Here is a 22,423-nt window from a genome sequence, read left to right as displayed (position 1 = left end):
AAAGTGGTGCTATCACTATGTGTATATATATATATTTATGTATGTAGTGTACGGGGTGGCTGCCCTCTAAACCTGTGACTCCTACCTCTCAGATATCCCCATAAAGGCTGTCATGCCCAAACCCCTCCCTCGGTACCTGCTTTGGAACCGGGCCAGCAACATTCAAGCTGTGCTGACACTTTAACGTGATTAAAGCCTATTAATCATGATTCTCTGTCTGATTGTGGTTGATAGCATAGTAAGTTTCAATGTTTTGCACTAGTTTTCAACAGGGTGGTTTAACTGAATTCAAGTATCAGAAACCTCTGGATGAGGAATGCATGCAAACTACAGTATATTTTGCAATTTCAAGTTATAACCATATAACCATATAACCACTTACAGCACAGAACAGGCCAGTTCGGCCCTACTAGTCCATGCCGTAGCAAATCCCCACCCTCCTAGTCCCACTGAGCATCACCCGGTCCATACCCCTCTAGTCCCCTCCTATCCATGTAATGATCCAGTCTTTCCTTAAATGTAACCAATAATCCCGCCTCGACCACGTCTGCCGGAAGCACATTCCACATCCCCACCACCCTCTGCGTAAAGAAATTTCCCCTCATGTTCCCCTTATAATTTTCCCCCTTCAATCTTAAACCATGTCCTCTTGTTTGAATCTTCCTCTTTCTTAATTGAAAAAGCCTATCCACATTTACTCTGTCTGTCCCTTTTAAAATCTTAAACACCTCTATCAAGTCCCCTCTCAATCTTCTACGCTCCAGAGAAAAAAAGCCCCAGTCTGCACAACCTTTCCCTGTAACTCAGACCCTGAAATCCTGTCAACATTCTCGTGAACCTTCTCTGCACTCTCTCTATTTTGTTTATATCTTTACTATAATTTGATGACCAAAACTGTACACAGTACTCCAAATTTGGCCTCACCAATGCCTTGTACAATTTCATCATAACCTCCCTACTCTTGAATTCAATACTCCGATTTATGAAGGCCAACATTCCAAATGCCTTCTTCACCACACCATCTACCTGAGTATCAGCCTTGAGGGTACTATTTACCATAACTCCTAAATCCCTTTGTTGCTCTGCACTCCTCAATTGTCTACCATTCAATGTATATGACCTATTTAAATTTGCCTTTCCAAAATGTAGCACCTCACATTTATCTGTATTAAATTCCATCAGCCATTTCTCAGTCCACACCTCCAGCCTTCCTAAATCACCTTTTAATCTACGGTAATCTACCTCACTGTCCACAACACCACCAATCTTTGTGTCATCCGCAAACTTGCTTATCCAATTCTAATATATATAACAAATAATAGTGGACCCATGACCGAACCCTGAGGAACTCCACTAGTCACCGGCCTCCAATTGGACAAACAATTTTCTACCACTACTCTCTGACACCTCCCATCCAACCACTGCTGAATCCATTTCACTACCTCTTTATTTATACCTAATGCCTCCACCTTTTTTCCTAACCTCCTGTGGGGAACTTTGTCAAAAGCTTTACTAAAGTCCAAATAGACAACATCCACAGCTTTCCCTTCATCAACCTTTTTTGTAACCCCCTCGAAGAACTCAATCAGGTTTGTCAAGCATGATCTACCCCTGACAAAACCATGCTGATTACTCCCTATCAATCCCTGTATCTCCAAAAATTTGTAAATAGCATCCCTCAGAACACTTTCCATCAACTTGCCCACCACAGACGTTAGACTTACAGGCCTATAATTCCCAGGTTTGCATTTGGACCCTTTCTTAAACAGAGGAATCACATGCGCCACCCTCCAATCCTTTGGCACCACCCCCGTGGCCAGTGACATCCTAAATATCTCTGTTAATGGCCCCACTAACTGTCCACTAGCCTCCTTGAGTGTCCTAGGGAATATTTTGTCCGGTCCGGGAGATTTATCCACCTTTATCTTTTTTAACAGCCATCACTACCTCCTAGGTTATCCTTATATGCTTCATGACCTCCCCACTATTTTTCTTTACTTCAACTGGTTCAACATTTTTTTCCCTAGTGAATACCGAGGCAAAGAAATCATACAAAATTTCCCCCATTTCCTCAGACTTCTCACTCAGCCTACCCTCGCTATCTAAAAGGGGTCCAATTTTATCTCTCACTAATCTTTTACTTTTAATGTACTTATAGAAACCCTTTGGATTTATTTTTACTCTGTCAGCCAAAGCCTCTTCATGCCTTTTTTTGGCCTTTCTAATTTCTTTCTTAAGATTCCTTCAACATTCCTTGTAGTCCTCCTTCAACTTCTCAGCTCCCTGCTCTTTATACCTCTTGTACACCTCCCTTTTTCTCCTAACCAAATTTCCAATATTCCTCGAAAACCAAGCCTCCCTATGACTTCCAGGATTTTCTTTGATCCAGACTGGGACATAACTACTCTGTACCCTCAAAATTTCTTTTTTGAATATCCTCCATTTTTCATTAACATCCTTACCTGAAAATATCCTGTCCCACTCAATACTCCCCAAATCCCTTCTTATTCCTTCGAAATTTGCTCTTTTCCAATCCAGAACCTCAACTTTAGGCCTCTCCTTGCTCTTCCCTAAAATTACCCTAAAACTAACAGAATTATGATCACTAGACCCAATTGGTTCTCCAACATTAATGTCCGCTACCTGACCTAGCTTGTTCCCTAACAGGAGATCCAGTATTACACCATCCCGAGTTGGTTCTTCTACTAACTGACTTAGAAAACAATCCTGAGCACATTTAACGAACTCCAGCCCATCCAGCCCTCTAACCATATGGGTATCCCAATCAATGTGTGGGAAGTTAAAATCTCCCATGATCACTACCTTATGATTTTCACACATATACGTTATCTCCCTACAAATTTGTTCCTCTAATTTTCTTGGCCCATTTGGTGGTCTGTAATACACCCCTTACAGCTCGTCTTTAATTATGCATCCATTCAGATCTAACTTGCTATATTTTTGACTTTAGTTGAGCCAAAGCAATAAACATGGCAGGATAAGAAGAATTTGGCTCTCTCTGCTTAGCTGTAACCTGAGGCTGCTCTCCGGGTGCATAGTTCAATAAAGGAATATATGCGTTCACTTTAATCTTATATTAGATGTTCTTTTTGGAAAGTCAGACATTAGTAAATACCTGAACATTAAATAGAGAAAGGATTGGATTCACTTGGGAAAGTTGTTTCTTAAAACTTACCCCTTTGTCCTTCTATTTACTTATCTGACTGAATGAATACGGTGGTTTAAGTCAAGTCAAATTAAGGTCTTTGTACACCACACACACAGGCATTCCCCCTCAGTACTTTCTACCAACTCTACTTACCAAGTAATGCACTGCCCAAGCTAACTGCTTGGCTACATCCAGCTTCCACAGAATGTTCATGTTTTTATTTTTCTTCAGGTATGTGTCCAGAGATCCAAATTTTACATACTCCTGAACCATGATATCTGATTTCCAAAAAAGATGAGAAAAGAAAACCACTTTAAAACTATCTTACAGGTATCCATTTTAGACATTTGGGACATTTAGGAGACATTTATGGTATAGTCTGCATCAGTTTCGCTCAAGAGAGCGAAACTGGAAAAGTCTATTGTCCAAGAATTAGATCCATTGTTTTATCGCTATTTCCTCTTACTAGTCTCCACTAGTCTTCCCAAATTTACATGTCTACAAATGTCTTCCAGCTGTATGGCAAGGTTTGCTCCAATAAACAGGGAACTTTCAACAGTATTAAATTGCATAGAAGGATATCTCTTTAGTTTTAATTCTCATCCCTCTCCTCCACCTGCACCCTTTTGTCTGTGGCCTCCTTTACTATGCTAAAAAAATCCAAGTAAATTTGAAGAATCTTAAGCCAGACTTTCTCTCTCCTCTAGCAGTGCATCATTCTGTAGTTCTGACCTGCATTTTGCAGCTTTTACAAATTCTTTTGTTTACTTTCTCTAACTTCCCTCATTAACTTATCAACCAGATGCCTGCATCAAACAGCACATCACCACATCATCTGAAACTAATTTCATCTATATTGCTACTATTAGTTTTTCTCTTTTCCTGTTCTGACAAATATTTTTCAAATTAAAATATTAACCTGATTTCTCTCTCCACAGAAATAGCTCCAATTGCTGAGCTTCTAATTTTTCTGTTTTATTTTCAGTATGTGCAGTTGTTTGATTTTTAAATGCTCAGTTTTACAGTAATAACAATTAGCTGAAAATAATTTGATACTAAATGTCACAATGATATATAACTAAGAAACAAGTTGTATTTACCTTATAAAAAACGTTTGCCTGCAGCTTCTGTTGAATAATCACTGCATAACAACAACTCTTTAAAGATAAAAGGAGGGTCTTTGCTGGAACAATTTTAAATAAGGATATTCTCTGATAACTGAAATGTTAACTGAACCTCTCTTTGTAATTTGTTCCAATCTGTAGAGGCCATCATTAATTCGTTTTGCAGGTTTAGCTTGTAACCAAGAAGGCAAATAGAATGTTGACCTTCATTGCCAGAGGGATTGAATTGAAGAACAGGGAGTTTCTGCTGCAACTATGAAAGGTTCCGGTGAGGCTGCATCTGGAGTAGTGTGCCATTCCGGTCTCCTAACTTGCACAAGGACATACTGGCTTTGGAGGAGATTCACCAGATAAAGGGGTTAGCCTCTGAGGAGAGATTGAGTCCTATACTCACTGGAATTCAGAAGAGTGAGAGGGAATCTCATAGAATCATAAAAATATGAAAGAGGTAAATAAGACAACGGCAGGGAAGTTGCTTCTACTGGCAGGTGAGACTAGTTGTAGGGAAAGATTTGGGAAAGTAGATTTAGGATGGAGATGAGGAAGAATGACTTTGTCCAGAGAAAAGTCGATCTGTGGAATTCTCTGCCCAAGGAACCAGAAGAGTCTGCCTCATTAAATACATTTAAGATGTAGGCAAATAGATTTTTACAGTTTTGAGAATTAGGGTTATGGGGAAAAAGGTGAAGCTGAATCCATGGGTATGATCTTATTAAACAGATTCAATGGGCCAGATCCTCCTAGTTCATATGTTCTTAAATAGTGTAAAGTGTTTTCAGGAAGTCATGTTGCTTTGATTCCACATTTTTCTCTCTTTACAATATCCGCCCATATGTGTAAAATTTAAATTGGAAACAGAATAACCTTGAGCCATGCCTGATGACCACAAGCTGTCACAACACAACATAAAAGCTTTAGAAATTGTTTACTTACTTTCCTCTCCGCACACACAGACACCATAGTTCAACACCAAGTGCTTGTAGGACAGTTGGCTCATCATGCTTGCTGCCTCAAAAAAGGACTGAAAAAGAACCCCAGAAATAATAAAGTAATTTTGTTTGTACTTTAGCAATCAGACACCATGCTCCACGTAAAGATTTTATGACACTCATTACTAAGACAATGTGATTACGTGTGAATGCTACTTAATACTCAACCTTTCCCACACAAGTCTTTACTCAGTTTTCTATTGGATCACAGAAAGATGTAACAAGGCATATGCCAATTTGCTTGAAAAATGATTATACATTGAACAGCAACACACCTGTAAGTAAAGCACTGCAGTATAGCCAGTAGTGCCCTGCATTTTGAACATCACTGAGTTTATTAGCTAAAGAAAAAACAGTACAAGGGCTAATGGGATGTTCTGCAACAACTTAGAAGCAGGTAAGAGTATGCCAGCTTTGTGAAGTTGTGGCAAACCAGACAATGAGGGGTAAAAGTCATCAGGTTCAAAAATATAAATCCATGCTATCCAAAGGATGTTATATTTATTCCCTTGGGGAAAGAAATACAGTAGTATCGGAGTCAGAAGCACCAGGCTGAGACTGCTGAATGATTGATGAACTGCTCATACAAATACTCTGAGAGTCGAATAGTTTTTAAACAATATTTATTTATTTTAATATATGTACCGCATATAAATCGTATGTAAATACATGTGCCAGATCTATACATGTATTTGTATGTTTTTACACCGAGAATCAAAGAATACTGAATCATCTAGCTGTACTAATACAATTAGATGATATTAATAAACTTATTTTCATGGGATTATGATTTTTATTCCAGTAACTAACTCATCAAATCCAACACTGACTTTACTTATATTGGACTATCTCTGGGAAGTGGGGTGGATTATAATATCTGGAATTTCTTTAAATTTAATTTCTTTTAAATTTACTTTTTAAAATTAATTTTTTTTTAGATATACAATATGGTAACAGGTCCTTACGGCCTACGAGCCCATACTTCCCAATTACACCCAAGTGGCCTACAACTTGTATGTTTTGAATGGTGGAAGAAAACTGGAGCCCCCAGAGAAAACACACGCAGTAAAAAAAATCTGACAGACGACGCGGTTTTCGAACTCCGGTCCCAATCACTGGTGCTGCAACAGCGTAGTGCTTACCACCACACCAGATCCATGCCACCCAGCCTTGTATGGCAAATGCTGGAAGAGTGAAGTAAAAAAAAAAGCAACATACTGGAAATGCACTGCAGTTGAATGTTGGTGAAAAGCCATTGACCTGGAACATTGATTCTGTTTCTTCCCCACTCCAGGTGCTGCCTGACCTGATGTTTTAATAGCTTTCTCTGTTCTCGTTGCAGCTTTTTATTATTTCCCAACAAACTCAGAAAATTACCCTGAACATATACACTAGACTCAGGAAAGAAGGCAAGTAAAAGAAAAGGTTTGGTTAAATAAATTTGTGTGTATTTGTAGACGAAGGCGGAATAAAATAGATATGGAATATTCTTGACCAAGACTCATGGAAGAAAAAGATCAACTGGCATCTTTTCATGCTCAGAAGTGAGTTATAAACTATAAAACAGTATAAATATTTTCAAAAGCAATGGATTTGTGCTAATTTATTTAAAGTTTAATTTCTCTTGATGTGTTGATCTCTCTTTGGAGATCAGGGCAAGCTAACTTGCAAACCCTTCCACCTCTATGCTCAATGACATTGAATGCATAATACATGAACAGTTATCAATCCAATCCATTAGCTGCATTGCAATTATGTCCTGCTAATGACATCTTTATTGGCCAGAATGTATTGCTTTGTGAAGTATTTGAACAGCTTGGCCTATATATTTTAAAATTATTTTTCCCAATGTCACCGGCAAAGCTAGTGTTGATTATCTATCCATAGCTGCCCTAAGACAATGGGATTGATCCTCTGGAACCATGAGATGAAGGGGTAGAGAACATATCAGGATTTTGATCCAGCAAAAGGAACAACATATCCCTAGTGCAAGATGTCAGATGACTTGGGACTGGAACCTGCTGATGGCAGTGTCCCCCTATCCTTTTAGGAAGAGTATGCCAGATCAAATTCCAATTTACTTTCTGCCTATGAAGAAAACTTTGACTCAGATATTCTTTTCAAAACTGAACATTTCAAAATTGGGGAAACAGCATGGGAATGAAAAGATACAGGAGGAAACTGAATCAGGGTATCAGACAGAGAATGGGAGGATGCAATTGGGAACTGGATCTGTGAGGAAATGAAAGAATACAGGAGTGGAATGGATTAGGGAATTAGTGATGAAATTGGAGAACTCAGGTGGGAATTAGATTAGCCAATAAATCTGAAAAGAAAAACTTGATTCATAACAGTGCAACCACATCGATGGAGGAGAGATGGTGAAAAGATGGAAGTGAAAAATTAGATCATTCGGGAACAATTGGATGCAAATCAATGACTGAGAACCTCACTCATCCCTGTCTCTACATGCAACCTAAGTATACATTTGTTTAATTATTTCTGAGTGGTCAAATGTGTTAATAGCATATCTGAGTAAATAGATTTCATATCTCAATGTCAGATATTCATATATCAATCTCAGAAAACAATGTATTTTTGGTACAATTGATTAATATCCCTGAAATTACCTTTACCTGTTACTTCCTCCTGTTGATGTAATGATAAATATTTAAAACTCTGAACAAAATATTTGTCTCTAATTTCTGAAAAGAAAATTGTAAAGTTTTCAAATGATTTAAAATATAAACAAACCTCAGAGTAATTTCTGTGTGCTTTTTCTAAAACTTTTAGGACAACCTCCGTCTTGTGCACCTCACCATAGTCTCCCAATTCTTCCCTCACTCCTTTGAAAATTTTGGTGAACGTCCCTTGTCCAAGGCTTTCACCCTGTGAATGAAATTGCACGTGGAATTTCTATAGGGATGCTTGTTTCACCAATAATACCAACCAATGGTGAGCAGCAATAATCATTCTAAATTACTCTGTTTCTTGTAAGATACAAATCAAGTTTCTCCTTCTTGCACTTCACCATGAGACACACAAACAGAGAAAGCAGTGGAGTAAACAAAAGGTTAATTTCATCATCATGATCTAGATTATTCAATGTAAAATTCCATTTATTTAGACACCTGCTTATTGTTAAATACTATTTATTCCCAAGTGTTTTAGTCATAGCCCAAATTGTTGTCGGCTATCACTAGATAGCAATGGAGGGTACAAACAACAAACTACCAGAGTAGGTGTAACACTGCATTGATCAAGGGTTTAACATAAATATTGTGCTCAGTTTGCAAAAAATTCAAAATTAGTTCACAAAGGTACAATAATTTTAGAAAGGATACAAGTTGGAAGGGTGAGAGGATATTGCCGGGACTGGACAGCTTGAGTTATTGTGAGAGGTTGGATATGCATCTTCATTTCTTACAGTTTAAAAGGCTGAGCAATGACCTTATAGAACAGGGGTGGCCAAACTTGCTTTACATAAGAGCCACATATCAGAAACTTCAGATGTTTGAAAGCCGTAACAATCACGTGATCACACCCACTAACACTATCGTTAGCCCCTTTCAGGTGGCAATAATACCCGAATGTAAAGTCGCCTAATATACCCGAATGCAGCTGTCGAGAGGCCACCTGAAAGCAGAGAACCCGTCTCTGAGGTGTACTTACTCAACCCACCTCGGGGAGGTATATTCTCCGCTTCCGAGCACTCCCCCTAGCAGATTTCAGGTGCCCAGCAGGGTTCTGCCCGATGACAATCAGCCGGCGACCCAACTCGCCACGCCTGACAGCCCCTCTCCCCGCTGCCTGGTGACCCAACTCCCCGCTGTCTGACAGCCCCCCAGCGTGGGAAATCAAGGCTGGGGCGGCTGGCGCAGGACTACGGGGCTGGGGTGGCCGATACGGTAGGTTTCCCACCGCAATACAGTTTTGGTGGGGAAAGTATTTTCCAATCCTTGTCTTGCAAATCATCCATTTGCAAAATGCTGATATACTGCAGATAGTGAAGAAGCACTGTCTCAAAGGGAGCAATTTTGCAAAAGATTTTTTTCTAATCAAGTCTACACACCAAACGTTCCCCCTAGGCACCTGAAAGCAGCAAGGCAAAGCGGCTAACAGCTTTCAGGTGCCTAGCAGTAGGCAGGCTGTTTGTTGACTGTCAGCTGGCGACCCGCTGCGGGCACCTACCCTCCCCCGAGCCGCACATTACATGCCAAAGAGCCGCATGTGGCTCGCAAGCTGCGGTTTGGCCACCCATGTTATGGAAGCATATAAAATTATAAGGGGCATGGATAAAGGGAATATTTAATCTTTTCCCCATGGTAGACAATTCCAGAAGGGCATGGGCTCATGGGCCAGAAGAGCCTGTTACTGTGCTGTATATTCAAATTTAAATTTAAGGACAGAAGGAGGTGAAGTGCCATGGAAGGATAATTCCTAGAGGAAGCCATAGAAGCAGGTAGAAGTACAAGACTGAGAATCAGAATTTATTGTCACAAACAAGTCACGAAATTTGGTGTTTTATTGCAGCATCATTAGTGCAAACATCCATATTTAAGGTGCCGAACCTTTCATCTGGAATTCCGAAAACTGGCAACCTCCAAAAACCAGCACTCTTTTTGGTAGATAACATCCGCTCATCAAAGATGAAGTTTGGCACCAAACATGACCCGATGTGACCCTAGCTCAACTCACATGTACTCTGTCATGTTCTGCTACTTTATAAGCATCTCCAAATCGCCTATACTGACTCCTGTCCAGCATCACGGTGCTTTCAGTCGGCCCATCCCCCAGCTGAAATCGCCTGCGCAGGGGAACCAAGAAGGGAGCCTTTCTCTTGGCGCTGGTACAGCGGTGGAGGAGAGAGAGAGAGATGGCAGTGCAACTGGAGGGGAGAGATGGCAGCATGACTTGGGTGGGCGGGGGAAAAAGACAGCAGCACAACTTGGGCGGGCAAGGGGGGGGGGTACAGATGGCAGTGAGACTTGGGTGGACTTAAAGGGATGGAAATCAAAATGATTCCGAAATTTGGAAGATTCTGAATAACAGCAGGTGTTCATTCCTGACAATCCCAGATGAAAGGTTAGGCACTTGTTTAACCATCTTACAACATTACTAAAAATAACAACAACAAGTGAACAAAAGTAAGGGAGAGTCTTTAGTTCATTGATTATTCAGGAATCTGATGGCAGTGTGGAAGAAACAGTCCATAGGCTTCTGTAACTTTTCCCCAATGGTAGCAGAGTCAAGAGTGTGCTGGGGGGATCTTTGGGCTGCTTTTTTAAAAACACCGCCTTAAAATTTCAAAAGACATTTGGATAGATACATGGATAGGATAGGATAGGATAGGATTCGAAAGATATGGACCAAAAGAAAGCAAAAGGAACTATCCCAGAATAACACCTTGGTCAGCATAGATGAGTTGAGCAGAAGGGTCTGTTCTGTGTTGCAAGACTCAATGACTCTAAATAATGACTCAGCTGGTAACAGAAAACTGTTGGAAGCAGATTGCAATTGATATTTTTTACCAGTAATGAGAGAGGAAATACCTTCATGCAACTCTGACAAATGTTATTCTTAGTAATATTTCTGCTACATTCAAAGTGAACAGGAGGAGAAATGTGGAAATGAATTCAGATCTGCCCCTTTTATCTATTTTGGGAGCAGGCTCCAGGAGATACATGGATCATTCCTGTTCCTATTCCTTATGGCAGAATTGGACATTTTGGTGCCCACAGTTTGAAGCTGGATATTTTGACTTTTGCATTTTGGCAACGGCATTTTGAAACTGGACATTTTTCCAGAAAAAAAAACTTTTGCAACCCTTTGGACATTTTGGTGCCGGCGGTGCTGCAACGCCGGGGGTTCAGGCGGTGCTGCAACGCCGGGGGTTCAGGCGGTGCTGCAACGCCGGGGGTTCAGGCGGTGCTGCAACGCCGGGGGTTCAGGCGGTGCTGCAACGCCGGGGGTTCAGGCGGTGCTGCAACGCCGGGGGTTCAGGCGGTGCTGCAACGCCGGGGGTTCAGGCGGTGCTGCAACGCCGGGGGTTCAGGCGGTGCTGCAACGCCGGGGGTTCAGGCGGTGCTGCAACGCCGGGGGTTCAGGCGGTGCTGCAACGCCGGGGGTTCAGGCGGTGCTGCAACGCCGGGGGTTCAGGCGGTGCTGCAACGCCGGGGGTTCAGGCGGTGCTGCAACGCCGGGGGTTCAGGCGGTGCTGCAACGCCGGGGGTTCAGGCGGTGCTGCAACGCCGGGGGTTCAGGCGGTGCTGCAACGCCGGGGGTTCAGGCGGTGCTGCAACGCCGGGGGTTCAGGCGGTGCTGCAACGCCGGGGGTTCAGGCGGTGCTGCAACGCCGGGGGTTCAGGCGGTGCTGCAACGCCGGGGGTTCAGGCGGTGCTGCAACGCCGGGGGTTCAGGCGGTGCTGCAACGCCGGGGGTTCAGGCGGTGCTGCAACGCCGGGGGTTCAGGCGGTGCTGCAACGCCGGGGGTTCAGGCGGTGCTGCAACGCCGGGGGTTCAGGCGGTGCTGCAACGCCGGGGGTTCCGGCGGTGCTGCAACGCCGGGGGTTCCGGCGGTGCTGCAACGCCGGGGGTTCCGGCGGTGCTGCAACGCCGGGGGTTCCGGCGGTGCTGCAACGCCGGGGGTTCCGGCGGTGCTGCAACGCCGGGGGTTCCGGCGGTGCTGCAACGCCGGGGGTTCCGGCGGTGCTGTAATGGTGAGGAGTTCAGGCAGTGCTGAAATGGTGAAGTTTCTGTCAGTGCAGAGGGACGGTGAATGGGGTGGGTGGGCCAAAATGTCCAGCGTCAAACTGTGGCTGCCAAAATATCAGGCACCAAATTGTGGGTGCCAAACTCTGAGGGCCAAATGTCTGGCACCAAATTGTCCTCAATCCTCCTTATGGTTACTCTGTGAGATAGAAAGAACACTCATTCCTTCAGAGTCACCTCCAACCCCAACACACACTGTAAATTAACCAGGGCTAAGGAATATCTCCAATAAACATGCACATGGAGTTTATTTAAGAAATTACCTAATACAAAAGTTAGGTTAGTGTTTATTTCAATCCATCCTATTGAATTTATATTAACAATATAATGGATCTGTCGAATTATTTAAAAATAATTGTAGAAATGTTAAAGCACAGCCTTTTCCCTGTTTTATAGTATATTGCTAGAACACACAATTCTTCATGAAGAGCAATAAATTTTTACTTACAAATACCAGATCCTCTTTTCTAATCTTGTGAAATACCATTTGGCTGATGTTATGCCTCTGTAACGTTGGAGATGTTGGCACATCAGAAACACAGTTGCTTCTCATGATCAGAAGATTAGATTTATCTGTGGATTTAATTATTTTCATAAATTAACAGCAAAACAATGAATTAAGCATTTTCAAAACTGCAATAATGTACTTCTTGTTCAGCAATCAGTTCTACCATTGTTAGGAGTTTTGTATGTTACCAAAGACTTACAAATTTATGCAGGTGTACCATGGAGACAAAGATAAGCGTATACAGAGCCGTTGTCATACCCACACTCCTGTTCGCCTCCGAATCATGGGTCCTCTACCGGCACCACCTACGGCTCCTAGAACGCTTCCACCAGCGTTGTCTCCGCTCCATCCTCAACATCCATTGGAGCGCTCACACCCCTAACGTCGAGGTACTCGAGATGGCAGAGGTCGACAGCATCGAGTCCACGCTGCTGAAGATCCAGCTGCGCTGGATGGGTCACGTCTCCAGAATGGAGGACCATCGCCTTCCCAAGATCGTATTATATGGCGAGCTCTCCACTGGCCACCGTGACAGAGGTGCACCAAAGAAAAGGTACAAGGACTGCCTAAAGAAATCTCTTGGTGCCTGCCACATTGACCACCGCCAGTGGGCTGATAACGCCTCAAACCGTGCATCTTGGCGCCTCACAGTTTGGCGGGCAGCAGCCTCCTTTGAAGAAGACCGCAGAGCCCACCTCACTGACAAAAGGCAAAGGAGGAAAAACCCAACACCCAACCCCAACCAACCAATTTTCCCTTGCAACCGCTGCAATCGTGTCTGCCTGTCCCGCATCGGACTGGTCAGCCACAAACGAGCCTGCAGCTGACGTGGACTTTTTACCCCCTCCATAAATCTTCGTCCGCGAAGCCAAGCCAAAGAAAGACCATGGAGACCATTCTGACTGGGTTGCATCACTATCTGATGTGAAGGTGCCAATGCACAGGACAAGAAGAGGTGACAGAGTGTTGGAAACTCAACCAGCGGCATCATGGGCATTTGTCTTCACTCTATTAAGGACATCTACAAGAGGTGGGGTCTCAAAAAAGCAGCCTCTATCATCAATAAACCTCACCACACAGGCCATGCCCTCTTCTCACTGCTCCAGTAGGAAGGAGGTACAGGAGCCTGAAAACGAACACCCAACGGTACAAAAACAGCTTCTTCTGCTCCATCATCAGATTTCTGAATGGATAATGAACCACAGACACTACCCCACTTTTTCTCTTCTTTTTCACTAATTTATTTGTTTTTAAAAATGTAATTTATGGCAATATTTAATATTGCCACAAAACAACGAAATTTCAGGGTACCTTCTGATTCTAATTCTTCATACAGAAAAATTCACCTGTCCTCATTCAGCAGGTTGTTTTCTCCCTTAACTCTGGTCCCTTATACTCCTACACCAGGACTGAGGAAGGAAGATTGGATGCTTATTTGAAGGTTCTCCACCAATGCTCACCTTGGAGAGTTACCAAGAGAAACATTCCTGTGTACTTTACCCTTTAATTATAACACATTTTATTGGAAGGGTCTCTAACCTCTTGATAATCTAATAAATAGTAAAGTGCATGTGGAATTAGGGTTAGATTAAGGAAGGGTGTCCTTAAGATTTAATTCTCCACAGTGACATATTTTCAAGTTAGGGTGAATAAAGCGAAAATTTCTACGGGCTAAGACACTTGCACAAAGCCACAGTTAATAAGAAAAACAGAATTTACAGCTGCTATTTCTTCAGTTTAAAAGGAATAAGCATGTTGTTGCTGAAAGTATTACCTTTTGCTTTTGGCGGACAACATTTGGTAAACTGGAAGATAACACCATCTGATCGAACAGTCTCCTTTTTGTAGCAGTTCAGCAAATCTTTGAGACTACTGAAGCTTCTCTTAGCTCCATTTAGATTGTACTCCTTGTTCTCATTCTTGGTAATTAAACAATGCCTGCATTCAGTCACATTGTCCTTCTAAATAAAAACCAGAAGACAATTTAAGTCAAAACATTCCACCATTTTGCAGACTGTAATCTTTCACAATTAATCTGAAGTTGGCAGATTTTTGAAATTCCCACTGAAGAAAGGAGATGGTAAGAGATTTGAAGCCACTTTAGCAGTGCTGTGTGGGCATGTTTCTTTTGAAATTTTTTTTTTAAATGTCACAATATAACCAATCTCTCCCAATATTTACACAAACTTTGTATGTATATATACATTGTGACATTTTCCATTTTCTCCCCAAACTCCCCTCCCTTCCACCCCTCCCCCCATAACTATAGAGAAAAGAGACAACAGAACCAAAAGAAGAGAGAAAATAAAAAAAACAAGAAGAGAGAGCATGTCATTTAAATATTATGTGATTCACTTTTTCCTTATGTATACTATTTCTCGTTAAGAGTTAAGAGCTGGAGGCCCGAGGTTGCGGTTACCAATAAATTTTATATACGGACCCTATATTTGTTCATATTGTGCATAATTGTCTCTTAAGTTATAAGTATTTTCTCTAATGGAATACATTTGTTCATTTCTGTGAGCCACCTCTGTATTTTCAGGGGTGTTTCCATTTTCCAAGTTAGCATGATGCATTTTTTTAGCTGCCGCTAATGCAATCTTGAGAAATCATTTTTGGAATCTGTTTAAAGTGGGCATGTTTCTTTATCGAACTCCCATTTCACTGAGCTTCAGTTTTAGCTTTCTGACATGAGAAATTATTACCAAATGTGACAGATTATAGATGTTTTTAGGAGATAAATTGTGGCAGGTTTTTTTTTTAAAGTGTGGGTCACATACAAACACTTCAAAACATCTCATTTAAAATACTGGAGCTCTGCTCATGCTAGACAGTCAAGCACCAAATGCCTTTGCAAAAGCTTTGGGGACTTCACTTTGTTTTGAAAAGCAACAGATGAAAGAACTTGGAGGAGTAGGTTCGGAACGTGACAATGTTAGACCCAGCTTGGGCCGGGTAGGTTCGGAACCGCAGGCTGTCTGGGAGTACTGTTTGCTGTTCTAAAGGGGTCATATAGTTTTGCAAGCAGAGAGGGAGTTGAACAGGCTTTGTGAGAGAGAGTGAGAGAGAGAATTCAGTTCTGCAGTTCTACAGTCAGCAGGAGCAACTGAGACTGGAACAGGACAAGCTGGCAAGCTTGTGGAAAACCCCCATTTTGAAGACAGGTTGTGAGTGCTTAGTTCAGCCTGGTCAAAACCCTTGCAGTCCACATAAGAGGAGAGGACGGGCTACCTTACATTTCACTTGAAATAAGAGAAACAAAAAGGAACTCTGTGGTGACAGGAAAGAAAGAGGTTATTATCTGGAAAACGCTGATGGGGCAAATTTCTTCGGCAAGAGTCTGAAGTGACTGATTAAAAGGAATCAGATGTGGGTGTCCCACGAGCAACAAATCTCTCTCTGAAAACCAATAAGAACCTTCCTGAATGGTAACCATTTACCTTTCAAGCACCAAAGCCTGGTGAACTTTATAAATGTTAAATTCTGTGCACAGTATAAAAATTGCCTGCAACCAGTGAACTGGAAGGAGTGAGAAGTGCGATTGGACTGTGAATCAAAGAACTTTTCTGAACTTACACACACATTACATACACGTGCACTTAGAATTAGAAGTGGGTTAAGTTAGGTTAGTTAAGTTAATAGTGATAAGTTAAAGTGTGATTCTGTTTTCATGTTTAAAGATAATTAAAAACAACTTTTGTTTAAGTAACATTTGTCTTGGTGAATATCTATTGCTGTTGGGTTTTGGGGTCCTCTGGACTCGTAACATGAGTCATTCAGGATAACAAAGAGGGGAAGAAGAGGGATGGTACATTTAGTATAGCTCAATACTGTTACAGCGCCAGCGATCTGGTTTGAATCTGGCGCTGTCTGTAAGGAGTTTCTGCATTCTCCCTGTACATGTGTGGGTTTCCTCCGGGCACTCTCAGTTTCCTACGACCTTTCAAAAATGCACGGGGCTTGCAGGTTAATTGGGTGGCATGGGCTCATGGGCCGGAAGAGCCTGTTACTGTGCTGTATATCCAAATTTAAATTTAAGGACAGAAGGAGGTGAAGTGCCATGGAAGGATAGCAAGGGAAGGAATGGAGTCTCATTGAAATAATCACACCACGCATATTTTGCTCTGAGTATTGACTATAAAAAGCAAGTTAGGTACAAGCATCATTTGAAAAGTAAATCCACTGTAGAGAGTGAAACTAAGTAATAGCATCCTTTGATCACTTAGTGGGAGGGGAGGATCACTTGAGGAGCGGGTTAGAATTTGGGTCTGTTTACTCTGGAGCTACAGGAGAAGCATTAGTGATGATTCTTAAAAAAAAGTTAATTATGATTTGTCATAAACTCTGGGACCAGAACCCTAGACTAAGCAATAATCTTTATGAGATGCTATTGAGCACTTGAAATAGAGTACCCAGGACAGTTGAGGCAGACAGTATTTGAGTACAGAAGGGTGACAGCATTAGAAATTCTGATAAATCAATAGATTCAAACTTCAGAAGCAGAATCAAATATGCATATTGAATAATATATTTGTCATGGGTAACCAAAGACAAATTTTTATCTATCTTTTCAGATATATTGTACCTGATAATAAAGGTTTTTTAGTTTCTGTTCTGATCCATATATAAATAACAGTACCTGTGTGGACTTACCTCCACAGCTACAGTGAGAAAGTACTTGTTGAACTCTTTAGGACTACATCGCAGAATGTAAAAACCTTTCTGATTCCCCGCCTTCCTCAGTTTATTTACAGCAAAATCCATCCTGTGAATAAAAAGGTTATACTCAATTTATTTTTGACAGTTTGTTCCTTGAATCGTAACAGTGCATCACTCTGAGGCCTAAACTTCCTGAGCTCAAGGCAACCAATGAGAATCTGCTTGTTTCTGCCCCATGGAAACAGTGATCTCTTTCACTTTAATTGATTCAGGAAGCTGTGCTAGCTGTGTCACTTAATCATGGAGAAGTATATTTCCATTTGTGTGTGATTTGAAAGGTTTTCACTTCTTTCTGTCACATTTCTTTAGGAGTGTGGTCAGCTATTTGCAAACTTTTGATCTGAACTTGTCAGAACCAATGCAGCCAGTAAATGAAGCGCACAGATTTTCTCTGACCCAGCAATGAAAATATAACAGTCACCATCCAAACTAGTGTTGAATTTAAAAACACAGGGTATTTCTCAAATAGCAAACCACACCCAACCTTAACACAAATTCTTCAGATTACAAAAACACTCAGAATGGCCAAACATACAAATAAATTTTCCTAAATGCTTTAAAATTAAGGAACTTGTTAAAATATTACACAATTAGAGGGGAAATTCCTGTTAATGTTTACACGATGTGGTCGCGGTGAAATGGGAGCAAGTGCACATGGTTGGATGCCTCTGATGTCCCTGCAACAGCGCAGAGGTCACCTCTCATGTTCATGACGAAAGTACCTTTTCAACAGTGGTAGTTCCATAGAATTATTTAACAATTCTTCACATTTCTTTCAAAAGCCAAACATGCATAGTGAATTGACCCAAGGAGCAGCATGGCTATGTCAAACATATTCAAGTTTGGCATTGCATTGCTCAAGAAATCTAACAGCGTAATGTCAAGCTCCCTGGTACTTGCCAAAAGAACCACCAATTAAACTACACACTTCAGTTTTGGAATACCATGTTTTTATATTTGATTTCCTGTGCATCGTTTTTTTTCCAGACATTACAAGATATTTGTCAGCTTTCTCAAGTTTTATTCCTCCTGCCCTAACTCATTCTCTTGTTCTGGTTGAGTCAAACAAAATCACTGTGTGATAGTACAGGATGCTATCACCAATGATACTTGCATTCTCACGATGATCGACGAGTACTCCCGCTTCCCGTTCGCTATTGCCTGCTCGGACATGACCGCCTCCTCAGTCATAGAGGCGCCGCACAGCATCTTCATCATTTTCGGGTACCCCAGTTACATCCGCAGTGACCGGGGGTCCTCGTTTATGAGTGCAGAGCTGAGGCAGTATCTTCTGGAGCACAGTATTGCTTCGAGCAGGACCACTAGCTACAACCTGTGCGGTAATGGGCAGGTCGAAAGGGAGAATGCCACTGTCTAGAAAGCGGTCATGCTTTCCCTCCGATCCAAAGGCCTCCCCACTACTCGCTGGCACGATGTCCTCCCAAACACCCTACACTCTATCAGGACCCTGTTATGCATTGCTACCAATGCTACCCCGCATGAACACATGTTCTCGTTCCCACAGAAGTTGGAATCGGGAATGGCCACACCGGCTTGGCTGACAGTCCCTGGACCTGTTCTGTTGAGACGACATGTCCGCTACTTGAAAAATGACCCCCTAGTCGACAGGGTAACGCTGTTACACACGCACCCACACCATGCCTATATCAAATACCCGGATAGGTGGGAGGACACGATTTCAGTAAGGGACCTGGCCCAAGCCGGGTCTAACATTGTCACGTTCCAACCCCAACCGCCATCCAATCCTCCCCTAGGTTACATGCCAGGACAGTGGTACCAGCAGCAGCTCGCGGATGACAACAGCAGCAGATTAGATCAGCCCACGGCCAATGACGCCTGCGGACTTGGCGAAACTGCGCCCACATCTGGGGACCCCAACGATGATACTCTGCCAGCTACCCCGATTCCGGAGCCACGGTGATCACGTCGGACAATCAGGCCTCCCGACCGTTACAGCCCGTGAACACTGCATGCTATCCCCCCCTATTTTTCCCCTCTCTTCTCTTTCTTTCCCTTTTACCCACCCCGGGTCAGTACCTGAAGAAGGGGTGAATGTGATAGTACAGGATACTATCACCAATATATATATTTGTATATATTTACATATAGTTGTAGTGATTGGCTGAGAGCCGTAGCCAAGCCTACTGGCAGGTCATAAAGAGCAGCTCCTAACCAGACCCAGGTCAGTCTGGCCTGGTCAACCTCGATGTAATACACTCCAATTTTTTGCTAATAAAAGCCTTGGTTGGAGCCAACAAGTCTTAGAGTCATTCAACGCGCTACACACTGGAAAAATCAATATTCTGATAGAATTCAAACCACTCCATGGCCTTCCCTATTCCCGTAGTATTTTTCCAACAGCCCATCTCTTTGACCAAACATTTTTCTCCCTGCATTAAGGACAATATACATGACCTTCTCTTGAACTTCTACAAAGAACCTTGGAATACTTCACAATGCTCAAGGCAGTTTGCAAATAATATAAGGAAACAAATGTGCTCACTTGAACCTTCATGACTTAGCTTTTAGTTGTGCAAATCAAAGATGGTATTGGGAGGAGAGAATTAAGTAGCAAAAGGCAGAGTTTTCTCTCTGTGGCTCAATAGAAGTGGGAGTGCCAGTGGTCATGGAGATGTACTCAGTAATCAGTGGTCTGGCAGATCAATTGGTGGTGAACTGTGTTGCTGGTTTGGATCAGGATATTAGTGCATCACATAAAGGTTGCAATCCTAGAGTAGTGTAGTGATCACTCTGTGGGGATGGATGGGTCAGTATTTCAAAAGAGAGCCAAGTTGGTATCCAATTTTCAAGTTAAGTTCCATACGCTTGGTTGGGACATAAACAAGTAAGATTGCTCATGTCACATGGAAACAGGCAGAGGCTGGCTTTTGCCCCACTGACATTTAGAGATGTGCATTGAATTGATCCTACATGTCAGGTCCTCTGGAGATTAGGATGTCAAATGCACTGAGGACGTCTGATGACAAATGGGGAATTGCTCATGTTTTATATTTCTTTGACATCGAGTCACGTGACCAATTTCCAGGCCAAGGACTTTTCAATTAATGATAAATTATACTTTAAGCTCACATAAAAAAATAAAATTTCAAGATCAAAAGCAATTCGACAGGGAGATAGAACTCAGTGGGTAGTCAAACCCTCCAATGAAACCAAGGTTTAAAATGGGGCGAGGACTCAAAATTATTGAGTTAACAGTAATTGAAGAAAATAATGAAACTTAAAAGTGATCAACCTAAAGAGTGGAAGAATAGATTCCATAAACACAGCTCAGAGGAATAAGGTGGGGAAATCACACAGACTCTGACAATAGCTTTCTAAACTTCAAAGCATACCTCATTAAAAAAGAATTGCACTTGAAGCAGTGCAGAGGACATTTATTACGATGAAGTACATGAATGTGCTGGAGAAACTCAGCAGATCATGCAGCATCCAAAGAAAGCAGAAGGCAGTCCATGTCTTGACCCTGAGCCCTTCTTCTGGGTGCTGAAAATCAGGCAGATGCCTGAATAAAAGGTGGGGTGAAGGGAGAGAGGGAGGAACACAGACAAGCTAGCAGGTATTAGGTGGAGTTTGCAGAGGTTTGGTACGACACCAGAAACCCTGGCAAATTTCTAGATGTGTGGTGGAAAGTGTGCTGGCCAGCTGTATCATGGCCTGGTATGGGGACACGAATACCCCTGAGTGCAATGGTCTCCAAAAGGCAGTGGACATAGCCCAGGACATCACAGGCAAAACCCTTTCCACTATCGAGGAAATCTGCAGGGAATGCAGCCAATGGAGAGCAGCTGCAATCATCAAAGATCCGCAATACCTAGCACACACTCTGTTCTCACTGCTGCCGACAGGAAAGTATATGTGCCACAAGACTCGCACCACAAAGTTCCTCAACAACAAACTCAATCAGGGATACATTTAAGGACTGTTACTTGTGCACTTCATTGATTTTTTAAAAAATTCTCTCTGTATTGCAGTCAGTTTGTTTACATTTATTTTCTGTTTACAGTTCTTTATTTGTTTACATGTGTATGTTGTATACAGGTTTTTTTTGTCTTGCGCACGAAAAAATAATCTCAGAGTTGTACATGGTGTCATGTATGTACTCTGACAATAAACCTGAAATCTAGATACAGGTGGGAGGGGGAAGAAGAGAAATAAGCTGCTTTGTGGGGCCCAAATTGGGAGGCCTGAAAATAGCTGGAAGCCATGTGACACATGGTGGTAGCAAAGACAAATAACCAGGAAGATTACAGTGCCTTTCAGAATTAATCTGCAGTGATTATATAGGTCAAGCTGTAATTTGATGAAGATAATTAATTGGAACTGACAGGTTAAATAAACAGAAATCACTCCTGCTTGATGGGGAGTCTACAATCAGAGAAAATGGTCAAAGAATTAGAGCCATTAATTTAAAAAGTGAGATAAGGAACATAATCCATCTGCAAAGGGCTCGATAGATAGTGTCATACCTAGGATTGATTTTTGTTTAACATGGTATGAGAGAAATGGGGAAAGAGGTTATAATCCTTTATTTTAATTGGATTTCTTCCTTTCTCTAACATATATAATTGGATAAGCCATGATCTCAGGGAAAGTTGGAAAAGGCTTGGGAGCTAAATGGCTAATTATTTTCCCTTTGACATGATTTACTGGGTCACATTTTACAGTTGTAGTTTGCAAATCTTTTCTAAAGGCAATCCAGTACTTACGAGATGGGTCCATGACAATTACTCTCGATGTTTTCCAACAAACTTGGTGGTGCAACCTCTTTACAGAGAAAATGATGGGCATCTGCAGTTAATCTGTAGTATCCATCAATTAGTGACACAAATGAGAAGCCTTCCTTCAGGGATGGAAATTCAACTTCCTATTTCAAAAAGAAGATCAAATAAACAGCTGAAAGAACATAAATAGGAAACTAAAGAAAGGCAATTTCACAATTGCTCTTGCACATAAGGAATAAATTGATACATTCAGTTTTCTGTGGTGAATGGCTTGGGACACTGTGGCTTAAAGTTACATATAAAAATATGTGTAAATAATGCCAGACTCTGAAATACTTCTGTGGAGTGTCACACAAAGCTAGTAACTCATATGTTAAGGT

The 22,423-nt window shown here is 41.9% G+C and overlaps 1 protein-coding gene across 9 annotated transcripts in view; it reads right to left on the bottom strand.

The window, feature by feature from the left end:
• LOC138757128 (tyrosine-protein kinase JAK2-like) overlaps nt 1-22,423 on the bottom strand; it is a 297,517-nt gene that overhangs the window by 50,848 nt on the left and 224,246 nt on the right. For all 9 annotated transcript variants that reach the window (XM_069923956.1, XM_069923994.1, XM_069923978.1 and 6 more), the window contains 7 exons: nt 22,029-22,186; nt 17,215-17,326; nt 14,336-14,522; nt 12,502-12,626; nt 8,037-8,171; nt 5,227-5,314; nt 3,323-3,447 (listed from right to left, as the gene is read on the bottom strand). In XM_069923956.1, coding sequence (XP_069780057.1) covers nt 3,323-3,447; nt 5,227-5,314; nt 8,037-8,171; nt 12,502-12,626; nt 14,336-14,522; nt 17,215-17,326; nt 22,029-22,186 — 930 coding nt within the window. The remainder of the gene's footprint in view (nt 1-3,322; nt 3,448-5,226; nt 5,315-8,036; nt 8,172-12,501; nt 12,627-14,335; nt 14,523-17,214; nt 17,327-22,028; nt 22,187-22,423) is intronic.

The sequence above is a fragment of the Narcine bancroftii genome, chromosome 1 (genome assembly GCF_036971445.1).
Source record: "Narcine bancroftii isolate sNarBan1 chromosome 1, sNarBan1.hap1, whole genome shotgun sequence".
Taxonomy (NCBI): Eukaryota; Metazoa; Chordata; class Chondrichthyes; order Torpediniformes; family Narcinidae; genus Narcine; species Narcine bancroftii.
The sequence above is the reverse complement of the archived record's forward strand: the minus strand, read 5'-3'. Positions and strand labels throughout refer to the sequence as shown.